Below are 21,650 nucleotides of genomic sequence, written 5' to 3'. Positions count from 1 at the left end.
GTCTAGTGTTGTCATTAAAATCATCACATCAATCACATTGATCAATATTGATCAATATTTAATCTATTATGGTTCAAAAGCAACGCTTGGGTGGGTTTTCATCTTGATTTAAGGAATTCAGTGTCTTCTGGAAGTTTGTTCCAGGTTTTGTGGTGCATAGAAGCTGAACGCTGCTTCTCCATGTCTGGTTCTGGTTCTGATGCAGAGAAGAACCAGAACCAGAACCTGAGGGGTCTGGAGGGTTGATACTATGACATCAGATCTTTAATGTTTCCTGGAAATGTTCTTCAGGTGGTAGAAGGTCCAGTTTGTAACAGTCTTTATGTGACTCTGAAGGTTTGGGTCAGAGGTCAGAGGTCATCCTGATCTCTAGTTTCCAACTGGAAGAACTGAAGCTGTGTGCTAAATAAGCGGGATCCTAGGATAGTACCTTGATAGTACCTAAGTTTCCTATTGACATGAAGAAATCCCTGTTAAGATTCTAACCAACTGAGTACTGAACCAGAAAATAATAGCTAGTGGCTACCAAATACTAGCATTCGGTAGCAGTTTGTGTAATCTTGGACATGATGTGATTTTTATTCTGTTTCTGCTGCAGGTTTGAAGTAAACAAGGAGGTAAAGTTTAAGCTACAAGGTCAAAGAGTCAATTATGAAAACAGTAAATTTAATCCCAGTTTACAATAAATCAGGAAAAAAAGGCCTGATGAATCTTTTTTACTGCATAGATACTGGAACCAGTTCTCCATTTCCTTGTGGTTTTACTGGCAGCACTGTAAACATGAAGGTGGAATAGATAAAGATGTTTGATTAAATGAAATAAAAACAGTCCAGATCATCCTTCAGTTCAAATGACTGTCAGTAAACTGATGTACGGAAACAAATTATATGATAAATAAATCATTTATTATTGCAACAGGACCAGTAGGCATGCAGAAAAACAAAAACAGAATACAGATAAAGATGAATGTTTTCATTAATAACTGCGAAGTAACAAAATTAATATTTAATAAACAAACACCAAAAGTATTCACAACTTTTTCCTGAAGTTCAGGAAGAGAATGAAAATGATTAAATCTGCTCCAATATTTATTCATTTCAATCTAACAGTTTTTGCTTCAACTCATCCTGTGAAAATAACTATAAACTTTTACTGATGGCGTTAAAAAACTCCAAAAACCATTCATTTATTGCGTTATAATTAGTTTGATCTGATATGAAAGAAGTAAATGTTTTCACCAAACTATGGGGTCACTGAAGAAAAGAGCAAATTTCAGTGAAGTACTACAAAAACTATTACATTTCTTAGTTTCAAAAGTTAAAGTTTTTCCACTGTTATAGCCATAAAGTCAACATCTATGTTTGTAAAAACTTAGTGCAGATGTAAAGAAAAAGTCAATGGCTTCCTGCAGACAGAACCAATAATAAATGTTCATTTGTTTCCATGTTTATGTTGCACATGTAGCTGTTATTAACTTATAATTTTAATCTGTTTTAACCCTTATAAGGTCCAGTTCTGGAACATTACTACATTTAAAACACAAAGAAATGTACAAATGTTGACTTTTCTTGTTTACTTTTTATCCATATTCATTGAACCTTATTGTTCAGTCTTGGAATGCTATTGGATAAAAACTGTGCATAGAAGTTTCCCCTTTGCTAAGAAATATTTATTCATTGTACCAGATTATTCAAAAGAAGTCAATAAAATAAACAATGCTTGTACAAAATGCAAACTTTTATGTTATATTTAAAATAATATTTTCATAAACTCTTATGAACCCCTCCAAAAAATCTAAAAAACATATTTACATCTCTGAAAAAAACCTGTAAAACTCCTACAGGTTGAGCGCATTTATTTATGTTTTTCTGTTTAAATAATCTAATTACATGTTATATTATTTTAATAATCTCATTAGTTGGGTAAATGTTGCGAACAGTAGTAAAAGTAAACATGTGAATGTGAACTTGGGCCTGATCGGAACCGCTTACAGTGCTGATTGAGTCTGGCTGCTGGGACGATTCTGGTAGTTTCCCGGACTGGCCTGTGGGGGCGCTGTTGTTCCGCGCAGCATAGATCCAGCGGGAGAAGAAGGATCAGAAGCTACAACAATAATCCAGGTAAACGCAGCTCCGCAGGGGGAAAATCTGAGAAAAAACGGAGGATTAAGGAGAAAATTCCCGGTGTCAGGATTACAGAAGAAGGATTAGGAGAAGAAAAGTGGGAATAGTCGTTCCTGGAGGTTAATCTGGGCGCCATGTTGTTTATTTTTCCAGATGTTTTGATGCGCAGACTGTAGCTTGTTTTTGACCCCCGGCGCTGTTTTTGTTATTTTTGTTATTTTTGATTAGTTTTCGTGGCTGAGCTCCAGCAGCAGCAGCGGACATGGAGAGCCTCTACAAGCGGAAAATGTTCGCCTCCATGAGGAAGACCAAGGTGGCCGCCTCCAAGAAGCGCCAGATCGGCCTTCCCGCCTCCATCCTGGACGACAGCGATGAAGGCTCGTTCTCCTCCTCCTCCTCCGGGTCCCAGTCGGACTTCCAGAGCTCCCCGGAGGAGGACAGCGAGCAGGCGGACCGGGACTGGAGCGAGTCTGGCGGGAGCTCCAGCGACGACAGCCGCTCGGTGAGCCGCAGGAAGCGCTCCTTCCTGGGGGGCGATGACAGCTCCTCTTCCTCCAGCCCCGGCGGAGAGGAGGATGAAGAGGAGGAGGCCCGGAGCCAGCCGAAGAGGAGCAGCCAGCCGCGGAAGAGGAGCCGGCTGCAGAGGCAGGAGGAGTCGGACTCGGAGCAGACGGAGGAGAAGCGGAAGGAGGAGGCGGAGAAGGAGAAGCGGAGGCAGCGGCACAACAAGCTGCTGGCGCTGTCCCGGAGGATGAAGGCCCGCGTGCCCAACAGGAGGCGGAACCGGGTCAAGCAGGTACCCCACAGCACCATGCTGCCACCGCCAGGCTGCAGCGAGTCATGTCGAACCGCCCAGGTCCAGTTAAAGTCCACCAGCTCAACAAACTGTTGATGTTTGTGATGGTAGGACTTACAGATGGTTGCCATGGAAACTGGTTGAGACCCAATCAGGCTCCTTCGCTTCCTTAGTCCTCACTGTGAGGCGGCCATGTTGACTGGATGGAGGGATGCAAAGATCCATCCTTCCATGTGTGACGTCATATTCATTCCCCGGAAACAGGAAGTTCTGGTTTACCTAAATAAAGTTCCTAAGCAGTCAGAAAACTTAAAATAAAACAAATAATTTCAGAAATGTGCAACATCCATCCATCCATCCATCCATCCATCCAACTGTTCACTCATCCATCCATCCATCCAACTGTTCACTCATCCATCCATCCATCCAACTGTTCACTCATCCATCCATCCATCCATCCATCCATCCATCCATCCATCCATCCATCCAACTGTTCACTCATCCATCCAGACATTTGCCATTTCCTTAAAACTTCTCAAACTGGAATTAGAAAAATAAATTTGCTTAATGGAATCACAGATTTAGAAAACTCAGTTTCTCAATAAGAACCATAGCGCAGGATTTTTATGACTCACTCATATTCAAACATTTAAGCATATTTGAATGTTTCTTATTTTATAGAAATAGGAAACATTTGCAACATTTGCAATATTGTATTTTTTAGAAATTAGCGTAATATTAAAGTTTTGATCTCATTTGTAACGTAAACAACAGCTCTGCTGATGGAGCTTTACGCCTCCTTACCAGCAGGGGGCAGAAGGTGTTACAGCATCAGCTCATATTTTTATCATTTATTAATGAAGATCAGACATCTTGAACCAGAACCAGTGAGGAACCGGTACTGACCGGAAACCTTCTGTGTTTTCAGGGTTCTGACGACGAGGACGAGTCCAAAGACGGCGAGGACAAAAATGGTGGAGACAAGAACGGCAGAGAAAAGAACGGCGGGGACAGACATGGAGACGAGGCGGAGCAGAAGGGTGGAGACGAGGGGACGAAGGACGAAGAGGAGGAGGAGGAAGAGGAGGAAGACAAAGAGGATGAGAAGGAGTAGCCGGTCCCGGGTCCGAACGTCGGAACCAAAAACTCAAACTGTCGCTTTCTTCTTCTCTGTTTTTCCTCCTGCAGTCGACGAGCCGGACCTTCACGACGGTTGCTATGGAAACGGACCCAGACAGGAAGAGGATGTTGAACGAGTCGGTTCTGATGAAGATCTGATCAGAACAGGACCGATCTGGGTCGGAGGGCGGAGCAGCTCAGCGACGGAGCTTCATCGCCGTGACTACACTTCCCATGATGCTTTGTGTGACAGAGTCCCGGCCTCCAGGGGATGGACCGGGACTCCAGAACCGTTTGGGGTTCTGACCCGTTTAGGAAATGCTCTCCAGGCTTTTTGGACTCATTTGATCCAGAATCGCAGAACCGGACCTGGAACCAGAACCGGACCTGGTTCCAGACCAGGAACCAGAACCAGACCTGGTTCTGTCTGACCGGGTCATGTGTACATAAACCCGACTTCCTGTTCCTTTAATCAAACTGCGGCTCTGAAGGTTTCTGTCTCGGTTCTGTTGAAACCGTATTTTAGCCCGGTCCAGTTCTGCAGAACCTCGGTACCAGTATTTTGACCGATCTGAATTCAGTTTTTATTTGCAGAAGGTTTTCCAGCCCTCTGAGGTCAAGAGGTCATGACCCCAGAGACGTTCCGACAGATTAATTTCTGCATTTAGCTAGCAACTTCCTGGTTGGAGCTCTCATCCAATCAGGATGCATTGTTTAAAGTGGGAGGAGTTAAAATATGAATTAATGAATCGTTGATGACATCACAGAAGGTTTGAGCCTCAGCTGGCGGCTCAGTCAGCTACATGAACAGATGTTTATAACCAGCTAACCTGAGTTTTTATGATTAGTCAGCATTTATTTAGAGGTTTCCATCGCAGGTCTTCCTGTGACCTTTAACCCTGAAGCCTCCTCATCATCACTGTGAAGGTATCACTTCCCATTCTTAGGGTTTCTACAAACATAATTATGGAAACATTACTTCAGTTCGCTCATGGGTTGCAGTGCTGCCCCCTGCAGGCTGGGCGGCGTTGCCCCCTGCAGGGCAGGCGGTATTGCCCCCTGCAGGACGGGCAGTGTTGCCCCCTGCAGGACGGGCGGCGTTGCCCCCTGCAGGCTGGGCGGCGTTGCCCCCTGCAGGCTGGGCGGCGCGTTGCAGTTTTAAACTCCCTCATGTTTCTGTCGGCTGGAACCCTCTGAGAAAAACCTAAAGGTGGAATGTGAAGATCTTCTGTCGCGTTTTAAAGGTGGAATATAAAAGTTTTAAACATTTTAGTGATTCTGCCTGCAGGACGTCGGATCAGATCCGATCAGCTGCAGGAAGTAAAGAAGGAATCTTTTAAAAAGAGCAAAACTGAGTCATTTAAGGCAGAACCCTAAAAGGACTTAAAGCAAACGGGTCGGATCCTGTTTGGTTCTGCTGCTTCTAAAGCTTCTAATTTCATATCAGCATTAATAACTAATGTAAATACATCTGAAATACACTCTGTACCGTTCTGTTGGTTTTTGCAGCGCTGCGTTTGTGAGCTCGTTTAAAAACTTTACAAATCACGTCCCATACTCCTCGATTTTTCTTCTCCGTTTCTGATGTTTCAGTTTGGAGATTCATCACAGCTGGGGTCCGTCTACGGAAGCTCTTAGGGACAAACTCACCGAAACAGTTTCTACGCAGGATGTAAGCGAGTTTACGCTGGTTTTCAGTGTTTCTGTTGCTTAATAAAAATGCTTCACACCGAACCACACTGCTCTGTTTTTATTCTCTGTTTTAAAAACAGAGGCCTTTTCAGATTGTTGCAGCACTGACTGCTTCTGGAGCTGCTTCCTGCCCACAGCAGCAACATCCACATGGTCTCTATGAAGATACTTGGATGATGGGAGTCATTAAACTTCTTTTCTCTTTGGGATAAATAATATTCTTATGAATTGAATTAATACAACTGTGTTTTATAGAACTGCTTTATTGTTTAGTTGACCATCTGTTTTATTGGATTAGATTTGTTAGAAATTGTCTCACAGAAAAGATAGATATCGGAAAAACAATTAAAATTAGTAACATTGTTCTTAGTGTGGATGAAATATTTATTAAAGTCATAAGAAAGCTTCAAAAGTCCTTGTTTTGTGTGGAGAAGTCTCCGTCAATCACATGTAAGAACGGAGGTCAGGTGACCGGACCTTGGCCGCCATCTTTGTTACTGGCGGTGAAGCCTTGTTTGGATAGTGAAGGGGGAGAGCAGCGAAGTTTAACCCGGGAGAAGTAGCTGCTCTTTGGGCTGAAACATGGTCCAGACGTGCTCAGCGTACGGCTGTAAGAACCGGTACCACAAAGACAAGGACATCTCATTCCACAAGTAAGCGGACCGGAACCAGGTCCAAGCGCCGGGAGTCGTTAGCTGCTATCGCTATAGCCGATAGAAACCAGCGGCCACCCCCTTAAATCTTCTCGCGCTTCTATACGGCTTGTTACGGTGTAGTGGAGGCGGCAACTTCATGGTGTGTTCAATTACACCTCGTAATCTAAAACTCATGTTCAGATTACGAGTCAATAATCAGATAACTATAGGACGCTTCAAGCTTTGGTCATTTTGTTTAGTTAATTTTACTTCTGAGCTCTTAAAAAGTTAAAGATGTTGATAATGGTTGATTGAATTTGATAACTTTATCGGTAAGTCAGTATAGAGAATGTATCTTACGAGGGGTAAACGCATCCCAAGTTAGGTTTCTTTTGTTTATTTTGACACTGAGCCGTAAAACTCAGTGTAGATGGCCTACAGATTTTTTAAAATTAATTTGTTTTACCGTATTTAAAGATAATGAGCCACTTTTAATTAAATCTGTGTTACTCACACCGATCAAACCGGAAATGTGTTGTTTATCATTTAGTAGAGAGTACTTGAAACACCGTTTGGTGTTTATATAAAGTATTTACTCCATGTGACAGTGTAATAACACCGAGACATTTACTTTTTAGAGGTAAAATAAAAAACACCTCAATGTGGCTGCGGTCTGAAAACAGCAGCACTACAAAACGTCAAAGTCGGTTTAAAATGCAGTTTGTGACTCAAAGTATTTATTTTTTTCGTAAACGATGAAAATAGGGTTATTTTACACTATGTAGACAATTATTAGGCTTACAAGTCTTATTTTTGAGGATTATTTTTTATTAATGAACATTTCCAGAGCTCTCAGTTAATCCAAAGTGTTAATAAATCTAAATATGAATGTTTAAGTTAAAGTGAGGGAAATATTGTGTGAAAAACACATAATATTCTATCCTGCGTTTAGAATTATGAACAACTTTCCAATAAACATTTCTGACAATTAAAACAGTGACAGTCAGTGACCAACATGGCCGCCCTTCCTGTCTGGGCCTGCTCAGGTTTCCTCTGGCGCGGCCGGACGTCTGCAGGAAGTGGGTGGCGGCGATGAGGAGGAGCAACTTCAAGCCCACCAAGTACAGCAACATTTGCTCCCAGCACTTCAGCCAGGACTGCTTCAAGAGGGAATGCAACAACCGGGTCCTGAAGGACAACGCCGTGCCCTCACTGTTCGGCTTCGGCCTCAGCATGAAGGTCAGAGGTCACACGGGCCGGTGCTCTGTCTGATCATCCATCTCATCGTCCCTCCGTCTCTTTCTGTCTGTTTTTCTCCTGCAGTCAGAATCTCTAGAGAACCCGTTCTCCTCAGAGATCGACTTCCCGCTCTCCCTGCCGGTGACCTCTGACCCTGCGCCGGCGGAGGAGGCCGGCGGCGGCCCGGCGGACGGCCGCAGCGACCCGGCGGCGGTGAGCGGCGACCATAACTACACGGCGGAGGACTCGGCGCAGCAGAAGCGGCGCATGGAGCAGCTGGAGGAGCAGCTGGAGCTGCTGCGGCGCAAACTGAAGACGGCGCAGCAGAAAGTCCGCCGGCAGCAGCGGCAGCTCAAGAGGCTGCGGGCGGGGCGGGGGGCGCGGGCCGGGCGTGGGCCGCCCGCCGCCCGCTACGTGGTCGTACCCAAACACCTCTACCACACCCTGAAGGGGGTCCAGTGACCAGAACCAGGGTTCCCTCTGACCAGCTGGACAGTTTGTTGGACTTCAGGAACGTGGACGATCAGCAGCAGTGGGGCCTCCTGCACAACCAGCAGCTGCTTTATGTAAAATAATGTAAATAAATGAGGGATTTGAAGATGAGTTTATGGTTTTTATTCAGACAAAACTCCAGAATCATCCAGACCTCCAAATCTTTTTTTAATTTGGGGCAATTTAAAATGGGGGCTGAATAAACATGCACACCACACTTTTCAGATTTCCATTCACTAAACGTTTTGATTGAAACGTAGTTGTTGGGTGTGAACTCTTCTGAAAGTTTTTACCTGTTTCTGTGTTTAAAGTTTCTAGGAAAGTAAGTACACCCTGAGGACTTCATCATCATCATCATCATCCTCATCATCATCATCATCATCCTCCTCCTCCTCATGGGTTCAGCGGCTCGCCTGGCCAGCAGGTGGCAGCAGAGAGCTGTGAGTCAGAAATGCATGAAACACAAACTGGATTATTCTACAGATTTCTCCTTTAATGGAGGATAAAACCTGATGGAGGGAAGAGCTGGAAGGATTCACAAAATATGTCAGGAAAAAAGGCTAATTATTATTATTATTTTATTTATTTTCTAAGTCTGACCAAATTTTATTTTTCTACTAACATTAAAAGTTAAACAAAAAGTCCAGATTTTAGTTTTAAATGTTTAGTTTTTCCTGATGGAGGGGATTTAAAAATGACTGTGAAAAAATTATCATTTATGTTTTTCAATTAAATATTTCTGACTATAAAAATATTTATTTAATTTCTACAGCAAAACAACAAAGTGGAAAATACCTGGATCTTTTTTATTAGAAGTGAAAAAATCTTGTGATTTTTGAAAGATTTTTTCTCCCTGTTTGATTTTTGATCTTAAGCAAGAAAAAAATTGAAGATAATTTTTTATTAATATCTTTTTCTTGTGTTGGATAAAAAGATTAAAAAAACAGAATTTATTGATTTATTTGTGAATTTCCCTTCTGGATTTTTTCTTTTCCACTTTGTTGGTTGTTTTTGTTTTAGCGTGGCGCTAGAAATGCCAAGGTCACGGGTTCAATCCCCAAAGTGGCCAATTCAAATCTAAAGTCTTCAGAAAATGAACATGTCAAAATAAAAAGGCTGGAAAATAAACCACTGTGCATGTTGATTTTGGACAAACATTAGAGTAGTAGAAACCCTGGTCCTCCAGACTCACCGCCCTGCAGGGTTTAGGTGTTTCCTTGCTTCAGTCCAGCTGATTTCAATTGATGACGGATTAAAAGGCGTTTGTTGAACTGCAGTCAGTTGAATCAGGAACATTAAAACAGGGAAACCTCTGAAACATGGAGGACTGTGGGCCTTGAGGACCAGGGTTGGGAAACACTGAGAAAGTGAACATTTCCTATGAAAATCTGAATGCTGAAAATGGCAAAAGTGTTTGAAGCCGACAGAAAGGTAAGAAATAGTCCATGCAGTGTGAAGAACCCAGGTAAAAGCTAAAACTAGCTAAAATACTAATGATAGCATCGAGGCTACCACTAGCATGCTGGGTTACAGTAAAATATTCCATTTTTTTTTTTTTTAAAACTCACGTAAAGCCTAAAATTTGAAAAGGACAGAAACGTTCTCCGGATCCTTCTGATAAAACCGGAGGGTGAATTAAATCCAACATCATATTTCAACATTTGTTTGGAGGCATCGTTTAGCACGGTGGCTATAAAAAACACGCTGCATGCAGCAGCACGAGAAGAGAAACGTCAAAAACTCAAATTATTCCCAGCTGTTAAACTGCCCAACTTCAAAATGGCCGCTGCCTCGTTTCCTCCATGACAGCCAGAAACATCCACTGTGAAACACGGCGGACATTTTATATTGTAATTCTCAGTTCTGCCACAGGATGGAGCAGTTTCCCCATTTCTATGAAAAAATGAATAAAAAGCTGAATATTATAAAAGTATGAAGGTTATGAAAACCAACAGATGAATAGTATAAATGGTGAAAATAGCAACTGGCAGAAAATCCTGACTGTAGACTGGGAGGAACGGTCCTGGTTCTGTTACTGGTTTTGTTCCTGGTTCTGGTTTTGGTTCTGGTTCTGTTCCTGGTTTTGGCTCTGGTTTTGGTTCTGTTACTGGTTTTGGTTCTGTTACTGGTTTTGGCTCTGGTTTTGTTCCTGGTTCTGGTTTTGGTTCTATTCCTGGTTCTGGTTTTGGCTCTGGTTCTAGTCCAAACTGACCCAGCAGACAGAACCGGTCTCTGTGCGTCACTGTGAGTCGTCGGTCGTCACGGTGACGCACGGCGGGCGGAGGCCGTCTGACATCAGCCTCCTGCGGGGTTAAAGGGCGTCGCCATGACACGCAGTAACAACAGGCTGTCACCTCGGCGGTGTCGGAGAGGCCCGGCCGGGACGGTTCTGGTTCTGACTCACGTCTGCGTCTGGTTCTGTCGTCATGGGAACGCCTCTGAGCTGAGACGATTCCCTCCCTCCAGAAAACGTCCAGCAGCCGGCCGGCCGGCCGGTTTGGGACGAACCGGGTTCTGAACCAAACGTTCATTTATTCCAGTCTGATTAATGATCCAAACTTTATTTCTGTTAATTAATAAAAACACAATTATTAGATTATTTCATCACTCATAAAACGTGAAGTTCGGCTTCTGTTTGCTGCTGCTTTACTAACTTCCTGTGGCAGCTGGCTGTGCTACCATGCTAACACTATCTAGCATTTTTATTTTTAATATTTTTTCTTTTCTTATAAAAAAAACATAATTATAAATATTTTACTGTTAAAATGTCATAATTTAAAAATCATCATTTTAAAAGTTTTCTGTACATAAAGTGACTTTATGAAGAGAAAATCAACAGAAAATATTCTGGAAATAAAAATACAAACGTGTCCACCTTTATGCTAATGCTATATTAGCATATGATGTGGAGTAAAGCACCGTTTTTAAATTGATCCCATTAAAGATCAAAGTTTTTACTCTTAAAGATCCAACCGTGTAGAAACCAGCAGGTTGGAGTCGGAGCGGTGAGCTTCCTGACTCACCGCGCGTCGCGCTACATCTGGAAGCTAACGATAATCTGAAGCTTCAGACGGTGGAGCGAATCAAGGCGGGATTAACGGCAGCCGCCCGTAAACAAACACGCATCGTTTTCTCAGGTTTGTCAGCTTTACTTCATTAATCTGCAAACAGTCAGGCTGAGGATGAGGAAGATGAAGGTGGCTCTGGAGTCTGCAGGCTTCAGCTGCTGATGGAGGCTGACAGGAAGCTGACAGGAAGCTGACAGGAAGCTGACATGCTGCTGCTAATATTTCACAATAAGAGTCCTTCAGAAACCTTTACAGATTTTAGATCGTTTACGAACAAATCTTGTTCTGCACAGTGGTGCAGTGGTTGGGTTGCTAGGTAACAGGCGGAACTCTGCTGGGGTTGCTAGGTAACAGTTACATTCTGGAGGTTCTTAAAAAGATCATTTTCCAGAAACCAGCTGGGTGTTTAGTTTTTCAGCAGGTTTTTAAACGCATCAGAAACCAAAACGTATAAAAACATCCAAACTGAATTTCCTACAACAGGTTCCCTTTAAAGTTAAATCTGGTGAACCACAGACGGTTCCTGGTCCTGCTGAGGCTCCAGGCGAGTCAGGATGTCCAGACTTTGCTGGTTCAGTCATGACTTCATGTAGATGGAAGATAAATGTTTCATTAATGTTTAATGTTTGAAAGGTCATGTGTTCGGTGACCTTCTGGTTCCTCTTCCATCTGCAGGTTCAGGATTCGTGGTGCATTCAGGAATAACTGGAAACTACATTTTCACTAAACTTCTTTTGGTCAAACAGAAAAAATCCAGGAAAATGAAAGAAAAATGTTGTTAAAGGCTTTTCTGGTGAAAGTTAAAACTAAAGTTAAAGTTCAGTTTATTCTTCACACGATGAAAACAAAGGAAGAAATAAAGATTATTTACTTTTATGACAGAAAGAATATTTAGAATGTCTTACAGCTCCAGTGCTAATCTTTACAAAATTTCATATTTTGTCAATTTTGTATTAGTATTTTTCACAAAGTTGAACATTTTTGACTTTAGGAAATTTTCTGACTTTCAAAAGTCAAATTTTTCTTCTTCCAGCCTTTTTCTGAGATTAAAGTCAAATCTTCAACTCTTGGAGTTCAGAAAATTTACATTTTTTTCTAGAACATTTCTCTGATTTTTCCCATCCTGTGATTTTCCGTGATATTCCACCGATTATCCTGATCACCCTGACCCTGTTAACCCGCCGCTCGCCGCCCGCCGCTCGCCGCTCGCCGCCCGCCGCCCGCCGCTCGCCGCTCGCCGCTCGCCGCTCGCCGCTCGCCGCCCGCCGCTCGCCGCCCGCCGCTCGCCGTCCGCCGCTCGCCGCTCGCCGTCCGCCGCTCGCCGCCCGCCGCTCGCCGCTCGCCGTCCGCCGCTCGCCGCTCGCCGCCCGCCGCTCGCCGCCCGCCGCTCGCCGCTCGCCGTCCGCCGCCCGCCGCTCGCCGTCCGCCGCTCGCCGCCCGCCGCTCGCCGCTCGCCGCTCGCCGCCTCGCTTCAGCCTGACAGACGGACTGAGAGGGAAAAAGTCCCTGCAGCTGCTGCTGCATGAAATCAGAGGAATTTCTGCCGCTGCCTCTTTGTGTTCACGCTGCTGCAGAGGAAGCTGAGCGGAAACGGATCACATCTGATCAGAGTTCAGGCGACGCTCACGTTCACGCAGCCATACACTAATGGCATCCAGCTAAAAATAATAATAATAAAAACCATAATGCCTCATGGTGAGTCTGCAGCTGCTGGCCTACATCCGCACCGAGCCGAGAGTTCACCGTCTGAATATGAGGGTCAGAGGGCAAAATATGGTTTAATTTGACTATTTTTATTAATTAAAAGAATAAAACTGCATTTAGTTATTACATTTATTTTCCTTATAAGATACAATCAGTTTTTATTTATTGTTGGAAAAATATCTGCAGCATGTCTGTAAATTATGTCAGGTTTTCTGCAGGTAAAGAAGCCTCATGATTCACTGTAAAAACAGGATGTTTGGTTTTATTAATAATTATTATGTTTTGTGTTTTTAATGGTTACTGCAGTTTTTCCTTGAACTCAGTTTGGTTCGTTGCTCACAAGCTTTTTGCACGTCTCTGTTTGTTTGGGCCACCGGGTCGTCGGAGGGTTATCGCCATGGTAACCGGTGCTGGAAACCTGACCTGCTCTGCAGTAAACAGAAAAACCAGATGAAGACATAAATGAGCCAATCATCCTGAAATCCAAACCTTTCCTGGAAAAACTCGACAGGAGGAAAAACTCTGGGTTCATAGATGAGATTGAGATGTTTTGTTTATGGAATCAATTTCTAATTTAATTATTCATAATAAGACACAACAATCAAAACAAGGCCACACATAAAATGGATTACAATGTTTCTGTAAACTTGCTCTTGAAAATATTAATCAGAATCTTTTAAATTTATTAATCGATAATTGATAAATTTTTTTGCTGCTTCAGGATGCAGAATGTAATTTATAAAAATATTATTTTACATATTTGTTGAAACTGTCTCCATGTTGTGACAGTTTGCTATGAGACAATAATCTATGAAAAATCAATCCGCTCCGTTTTCTCCCTGTGTTAAGTAGAAACAACCAATCAGAGCCAGGGGGCGGGGCCTAGCGCCGTCAATCACGCCTGAGTGCTTCTCCCTGTCAGACACTGATGCTGGCCGATAAACGGTTTTCCTGTAACAGTGAGTTGTTTGTCCACCATTAACCATTAGGTTGATTGACAGCGCTAAGCCCCGCCTCCTGGCTCTGATTGGCTCTTTATGAAAGTCACACCCTGTCGCTTTAAAAGAGGGAAAGTAAAAAAGAAGAAACATAAAAATCTGACCTTTGACATTTATTTTTACCAAATGATTGGAGGAAAAATGAAAGTTCTTCTTCATCTCAGTTCTGGAGTCAGAACCTCCGGAGCCAGAACTCATCTGGACCTGCATGGTTACTGGTTCCAGTTGGTGTTCCTGCTGGTTCTGCTGGTTTCCAGGAGTTTCCAGCCGGTTCCGTAGTTTCAGTCGAGCGTCTGCAGATTGATCACTCCGGTTTGTGTTTAACCTACTTAGGCAGAGCGCGGCGCGCTAAGCCGAGCCCCCTGCAGGATTTAACATTTCCAACTGTCAGGACGAATTAACCGGCACTAATTCCACTTTCATCCGTGGCGGCGCGGCGAAGCGAAGCGCAGTGACTCACCACGACGAGCAGGAAGCTCAGATTCTTTTCAGCATCCATGTTGATTAGACTCTGATCTGGTCCTGGGGCTTCAGGCAGGAAATAAAGCATCAGGGTCGGATTTACTGAACAATTATTTCAGAAAAAGATAGTATTAGATCATTTTAAGAGAAAAAAATCTATAATTTATTCTAAACTGATCAGAAAATGTATTTTTCTTTCTTAAAAAACTTAATATCATGTATGTTTTTACATTAATTTAATTTTGTTTCTTTCCATTATTCTGGGATTCTGTTAAAATGTTTAATAGTTGCAGGTCTGTAATTAATTAAACCCAATTAATAAAATCAGCAACATTTTCAATTCAAAAACATTTTAGCTCCTAAATTATTGAACAAACAAACTTAATAAACAGCAACGATGTTTTTTTTTTTAATCTGTTTTTTATTTTCTTCAACCAAGAAATGTGGATTTTGGTTGCTAACGTTAGCATTAGCTGCTACAAGGTTAGCATTGAGATGCTATTTTGAGCTAGCATAGCTTCGTTGATAGGCTAACTCCTAACAGCAACTCGAACACAACAACAATCGTTTCCGGCGTCCAATCAGATCGTTCAGAACTAAAACCAGTAATGAACATGTTTGTATGAGCTGCAGAAATCCCAACGGCTTCCAGGGAAACGTTACCGGCTCCCTTTAATTAAAGCCAATTACGCCCCACAAAAAGCCTTTTCATTAGTTTTATGTTTTATTCTAATTAATGAGATCCTGGAAACTTCAACTTATCACTTCTGGCTCAACGGCCTCAGAAATCTGAAGGAGCCGAAACGTTTTGTTCCTGGATGAACCGGGTTGAGGAGGAACGCAGAAAACAAACCGATTCAACCGAGATCATGGAGGGTACACAGACAGACAGACAGACAGACAGAAACAGAGACAGACAGACAGACAGAAACAGAGAGAGACAGACAGACAGAAACAGAGAGAGACAGACAGACAGACAGAAACAGAGAGAGACAGACAGACAGAAACAGAGAGAGACAGACAGACAGACAGAAACAGAGAGAGACAGACAGACAGACAGACAGAAACAGAGAGAGACAGACAGACAGACAGACAGACAGAAACAGAGAGAGACAGACAGACAGACAGAAACAGAGAGAGACAGACAGACAGAGACAGACAGACAGACAGAGAGAGACAGACAGACAGAAACAGAGAGAGACAGACAGACAGACAGACAGAAACAGAGAGAGACAGACAGACAGAAACAGAGAGAGACAGACAGACAGACAGACAGAAACAGAGAGAGACAGACAGACAGAAACAGAGAGAGACAGACAGACAGAAACAGAGAGAGACAGACAGACAGACAGACAGAAACAGAGAGAGACAGACAGACAGAAACAGAGAGAGACAGACAGACAGAAACAGAGAGAGACAGACAGACAGAAACAGAGAGAGACAGACAGACAGAAACAGAGAGAGACAGACAGACAGAAACAGAGAGAGACAGACAGACAGACAGACAGAAACAGAGAGAGACAGACAGACAGACAGACAGAAACAGAGAGAGACAGACAGACAGAAACAGAGAGAGACAGACAGACAGACAGACAGAAACAGAGAGAGACAGACAGACAGACAGAAACAGAGAGAGACAGACAGACAGAAACAGAGAGAGACAGACAGACAGAAACAGAGACAGACAGACAGACAGAAACAGAGAGAGACAGACAGACGATCCTGGACGAGTCCAGCCCGTCTGACCCGGATAATATTCTCTTTTTCATTAAATCTGAGCTCAACTTTCAACTCTTCTGACTCAAAATGTGTTTTTTATAAATGGGTGAAAAATGAAAGACTTGAACTTTGAGGATTTTCTAGTTTTAGCTCCTTTAACTTCGACAGATTTCAGCTCCACCCAGAAACACGGAGAGGAGAAATATTAAGATTCAGACCAAAATGAAACAGCAAAAGCTGTTTAATTACAGACACAAACACGGCCGAGAATTATAGAACAGCGTGACGAGGATTAATTACAGCTATAAGACCTGCAGCTAATGTTCAGAGCGACGCTAATGCTAATGACAGGAGAGGCTCCCCTGCAGCTTTAACTCACTGACCTTCACTCACCTGCAGAAATGCAACCAGCTAATAATCCACTGGATGTTTTATGGATCTGTTAGGAAGTAAAATGTTGAAATATTGTTTAAAATATAAGATTTAATAAATATAAAAGGCATTTGGCCTTATTAATAAAGTGAGATATCATGAACCAACTAATAAACTCAAAGTTATATCTGCAGATTTAAAGACATTGTTTGCACTAAAATACTCTAAATAATGTATAAAGAGATGAACACAAGTTTTCCTTCTGGAATTCAGAAAAGATTTAAAGGTTAGAAAAGTTAGAATAGATACACAAAACCTGTTTATTACATTTTTATATCAAATCTTTTTGTCTATTTTAGATGTTTTACTTCAGATGTTTTAGTTTCCTGCTGAGGTTTAAAGATGTAGCAGCTGATATTACTGTGCAGATGTATAAATGTGTTGTTTATCCATAACTGTGTCATATTTAAATAATTCTCTGATCATGTTTAATAATGTTTGTTTCTTCATGAACAGGACAAGTTATCAGTTTCTATTAAAAATAGTATTTTATGTTAATTTATTTTCTGTAATGTTGTAAGTTTACCAAACTGAAGTTAATCTAAATGTCAGGTGAGTTTCTTCTTCTCTGTCCAGTTTTATGCTGACGTGTTTTTCCAGTCCAGTCGTTGTGATGGGATCTAACTGGAAACCAGTTGTTGGTGCTGGGAGATAATAAATAGTCTGCAGGATTTCATGGCCTGTCAGTTTGTGCTACAGTAACATCAGGACTGAAGGGAAACGGCGCCGTTAACGAGGCAGAGTAACGGCTGATTGGACGCCTGCCGCCGGACCGCCGTCCGTCATCCTGACGGGCTGTCCAGGGGCCGGCGCCGCGCCGCGGCCCCATCAGGTTCCCCACTATTTTAGTCCCACTGTGGACGTGTTCCTGTCAGGAGGAAGGGCCGCTCGTCTTCATCAGCCGCAGGACAGAAACCTGTCAGCAGGAACTCAAACCGTCCAGAACAACCAGAACGGACCAGTTAAAGCCCAACGCACCAGTTCATCCAGGAAGTGAAACGATTTATCCAGGAAAGCAGCTGATTGGACCAGAGGAGAGAAACGTGTTGAGTTGTTTTCTTTCAGGTTCAGGATGAAATCTGTTCGGTTTATTCAGGTAAAAATATTTTAAAAATTTAAATATTAAACTGGGTTTAATATATTGATTAATTACTGGGATCAATAAATAAGATCAGCAGCTTCAACATCATGTAAGTATTGATTTCAGATCAGTTTCCATATCCTGACTGCTGCTGTTTAATAAAGGCTGAATCGATTAATCAGTTCAATCGATTAATCGATTCAATCGATTAATCATTAATTTAGTAACTAAGTCATTTGATGAAAGAGCAACAATGAAGTAAAAACTGGTAAAATATTTTTAAACATTTTGTGTTTAAAACAAAAACATTGTTTATTTTTACCCAGAATTCATCTGGTGGCTTTAAAATCAGCAGCCTGGGATCAACGCGTCCATTTTTACAGTGCAGAGAGTCACAGTGATAACGCAGCATCACACACCCACATGCAGCCCGGTGTGTGTGTGTGTGTGTGTGTGTGTGTGTGTCATCGGCCAGCGTAGCCGGCAGGAGAAGGCAGCTGTCTGACCACATCTACACACACTGCAGGAGAAGGTGCTCACACACACACACACACATTCTCTCTCACACACACACACACACACACTCTGAGCTGCATGTGAGCCGTTCATCTCCATGAGGGAAGTCGAGGCAAAAACCGGTGAACCAGTCAGGATCCTCCGTTCATTAACCCTCATTAAGCAGGCAGGGAGTGTGTGTGGTGTGTGTGTGTGGTGTGTGTGTGTGTGTTCAGAGTTTACAGACCGGTACGTCACACAGAGTTTGTTTATCATAAATATCATCACTTTGGTAACAATACCTGTAAATATTTCATTAATCTCTAAAACCTTTAATGAAAAATTACAGTTATAAATAAAAGAGTAAAAATGGTAAAAATGTGATTCTAAAACTGAATGTTTAATAAAAGCTTCTGATAAAATCAGAGAGAAAACAAGAAACATTTTGTGTAAATTCAGGAAGAAAGTTTTTCACTAAAACAAAAAACATTTTCTGATGCAAACGTTAAAATTAGAACGTTTTTATAATCTAACTTTCTGATTTTTACATCAAGTAAAACTTTCTCTCCAATAATCCACAAACATAAAAAGGTTTCAGTAAAAATGATCTCTGTGCCTTACCAGAGCCACCAGTCTGTGTCTGTGCCTCTGGTACGGCAGCAACATGTTCGTTAAATATGTTTAGAAAACCTGAACTGGATCATTCTGGTGAAGTCATGGATTTATTGGGACCAAATTATTGGGAAAGTTCAGCTAAATTTTAATAATCTGTTCAGAATTTATTAAATAGATCCAGTCTGACAACATGAAGTAGGCAAGACAAACTTTACCTAGCAACAAGAAAAATATATGTTTTTTTTTTCATAACACAAAGTCACTAATAAACAACTTCAAGATAATTTGACATCGTTCTCTTGGAGTTTGTCTGAACAGTCTTTACATTATTATTGTTGTTAATAAATGGTGTTTATGTTATTAGTGTTGCTGTTTCTTTCAGCCTTAAATAGAAACAGAAAACGTGACGAACCATCAAAACGTTGATTTTTAATGCAGACGTGCTGCAGACGTGCTGCAGACGTGCTGCAGACGTGCTGCAGACGTGCTGCAGACGTGCTGCAGACGTGCTGCAGACGTGCTGCTCTGACCGGTCAGCGCCGCGTCTGCATCGGCTTTATGTAACCGCAGTCTGAGCTCATTAGACACAAACTGAAACAAACGATGACTAAATGCAGGCAGACGGAGTCCAGTCGGGTCAGGAACCAGGTCACAAAGTTTGTTTCTCTGTCAGATCAGTTCAAGTTCACTCAGCTGCAGCCTGGTCAGAACCAGAGTTCAGACTTCAGTAGTTTTATTTAAATGAAGGTTGAATCTTTAGAACGAAGGACCTGAGTTCAGGATCAGACCAGGTTGATGCGACGCGTCGCTCTGTTTTGTTTTACGCCAACATTCATGCGACAGGAAGTGCGGCGAAGTTCTGCTGGTGTCGTGTGAGTTGGACCTGAATGCTTCACATCCTCACCGCCGTCCAGCATCAGGAACCGCCAGGCAGAAAAACACGACGGAGGAAAATGAAGATTTAAGCAGCGTGGCTCGTCAAAATAAAAGCTTCTGCCTCATAATTCTTATAAGACCTACAATAAATAACACATTTATTTATATTATGTTGGAATTAAAATTAATTTTTAATAATACTATAATGATTTAACATTGTTTTAGTTTATTAAGCCCTTTCTCTGTTGCTAAGTCTCTCTGGACGGGTAATACCTGGTCCGGTTCTGACCCAGCTGTGTGTTCCTCACTATGTGGGAAAGAGGGAAAGTAGGCAGAGCTACAGGCTAACTGGCTCCAGCTAATGCTGTTAGCTTCTGCTACTGGTGTTAGCTCCATTAGCGGGAGCAAACTGTGCTAGCTCCTGCTAATGGAGCTAGCTAAATGCTAACATAGTAAACAGTAGATCACAACCTGATCATGTTTGTTCATTTCCACAGAATCTTGTAGTTCATGAAAACTTTGAGGAAGTTTGATTTAATCCAGACGTTTTGTGGGCTTTGTGTTAGCCTTGTGTTAGCTTATCGTTAGCCTTGTGTTAGCTTATCGTTAGCCTTGAAAACTGTGGAGGCACCAAAAGATGGATGGATGGATGATGGATGGATGACGGATGATTGATGGATGATGGATGGATGGATGGATGATGGATGGATGATGGATGGATGATGGTTGGATGATGGATGGATGATGGATGATGGATGGATGGATGATGGATGGATGACGGATGATGGATGGATGATGGATGGATGATGGATGGATGATTGATGGATGGATGATGGATGGATGATGGATGGTTGGATGATGGATGGATGATGGTTGGATGATGGATGGATGATGGATGATGGTTGGATGATGGATGGATGATGGATGGATGATGGATGGATGATGGATGGATGATGGATGGATGACGGATGGATGATGGATGGATGATGGTTGGATGATGGATGGATGATGGATGGATGGATGATGGATGGATGACGGATGATGATGGATGGATGATGGATGGATGGATGATGGATGGATGATGGACGGATGATGGTTGGATGATGGATGGATGATGGTTGGATGATGGATGGATGATGGATGGATGATGGTTGGATGATGGATGGATGGATGATGGTTGGATGATGGATGGATGATGGTTGGATGATGGATGGATGGATGATAGATGGATGATGGATGATGGATGGATGACGGATGGATGATGGATGGATGATGGTTGGATGATGGATGGATGATGGATGATGGATGGATGACGGATGATTGATGGATGATGGATGGATGATGGTTGGATGATGGATGGATGATGGATGGATGGATGATGGATGGATGATGGACGGATGATGGTTGGATGATGGATGGATGCTGGTTGGATGATGGATGGATGATGGATGGATGATGGTTGGATGATGGATGGATGGATGATGGTGGATGATGGATGGATGATGGATGGATGATGGATGGATGATGGATGGATGATGGATGGATGGATGATGATGGATGAGGATGGATGGATGGGATGGATGGATGATGGATGGATGATGGATGGATGATGGATGGATGATGGTTGGATGATGGTTGGATGATGGATGGATGATGGATGGATGATGGATGGATGATGGATGGATGGATGATGGATGGATGATGGATGGATGATGGATGGATGATGGATGGTTGGATGATGGTTGGATGATGGTTGGATGATGGTTGGATGATGGATGATGGATGGATGATGGTTGGATGATGGATGGATGATGGATGGATGATGGTTGGATGATGGATGGATGATGGATGGATGATGGATGATGGATGGATGATGGTTGGATGATGGAGGATGGATGGATGGATGGATGGATGGATGATGGATGGATGATGGATGGATGGATGATGGATGGATGATGGATGGATGATGGTTGGATGATGGATGGATGATGGTTGGATGATGGATGGATGGATGATAGATGGATGGATGATGGATGGATGATGGATGGTTGGATGATGGATGGATGATGGATGGATGATGGATGATGGATGGATGATGGTTGGA

At 42.6% G+C, this 21,650-nt stretch overlaps 1 protein-coding gene and 1 long non-coding RNA gene across 4 annotated transcripts; both read left to right on the top strand.

Annotated features, from left to right (window-relative positions):
* The first annotated feature begins 6,208 nt into the window (after positions 1-6,208).
* On the top strand, positions 6,209-8,762 carry thap1 (THAP domain containing, apoptosis associated protein 1). Of its 3 annotated transcripts, XR_003596543.1 has the most exons (4): positions 6,209-6,383; positions 7,412-7,604; positions 7,689-8,180; positions 8,408-8,762. XR_003596543.1 is itself a non-coding variant. In XM_028025578.1 (3 exons), exons 1-3 carry the CDS (start codon positions 6,313-6,315, stop codon positions 8,064-8,066), a joined length of 642 nt encoding a protein of 213 aa, XP_027881379.1. In that variant the 5' UTR covers positions 6,209-6,312; the 3' UTR covers positions 8,067-8,207. The 3 variants fall into 3 exon arrangements, 2 of the variants coding, with proteins under 2 accessions (XP_027881379.1, XP_027881381.1); XM_028025578.1 differs by lacking the exon at positions 8,408-8,762 and having other exon boundaries at positions 7,689-8,207; XM_028025580.1 differs by lacking the exon at positions 8,408-8,762 and having other exon boundaries at positions 6,375-6,525; positions 7,689-8,207.
* A 7,181-nt stretch (positions 8,763-15,943) lies between these two features.
* Positions 15,944-19,030, top strand: LOC114149077 (uncharacterized). The gene is made up of 2 exons (XR_003596429.1): positions 15,944-17,575; positions 17,887-19,030. It is a non-coding gene; the product is annotated as an uncharacterized LOC114149077 (long non-coding RNA).
* The last annotated feature ends 2,620 nt before the right edge of the window (positions 19,031-21,650 follow it).

The sequence above is a fragment of the Xiphophorus couchianus genome, chromosome 8, assembly GCF_001444195.1.
Source record: "Xiphophorus couchianus chromosome 8, X_couchianus-1.0, whole genome shotgun sequence".
Taxonomy (NCBI): Eukaryota; Metazoa; Chordata; class Actinopteri; order Cyprinodontiformes; family Poeciliidae; genus Xiphophorus; species Xiphophorus couchianus.
Note: the sequence above shows the minus strand (reverse complement) of the source record. Positions and strands in the feature narration are given on the sequence as shown.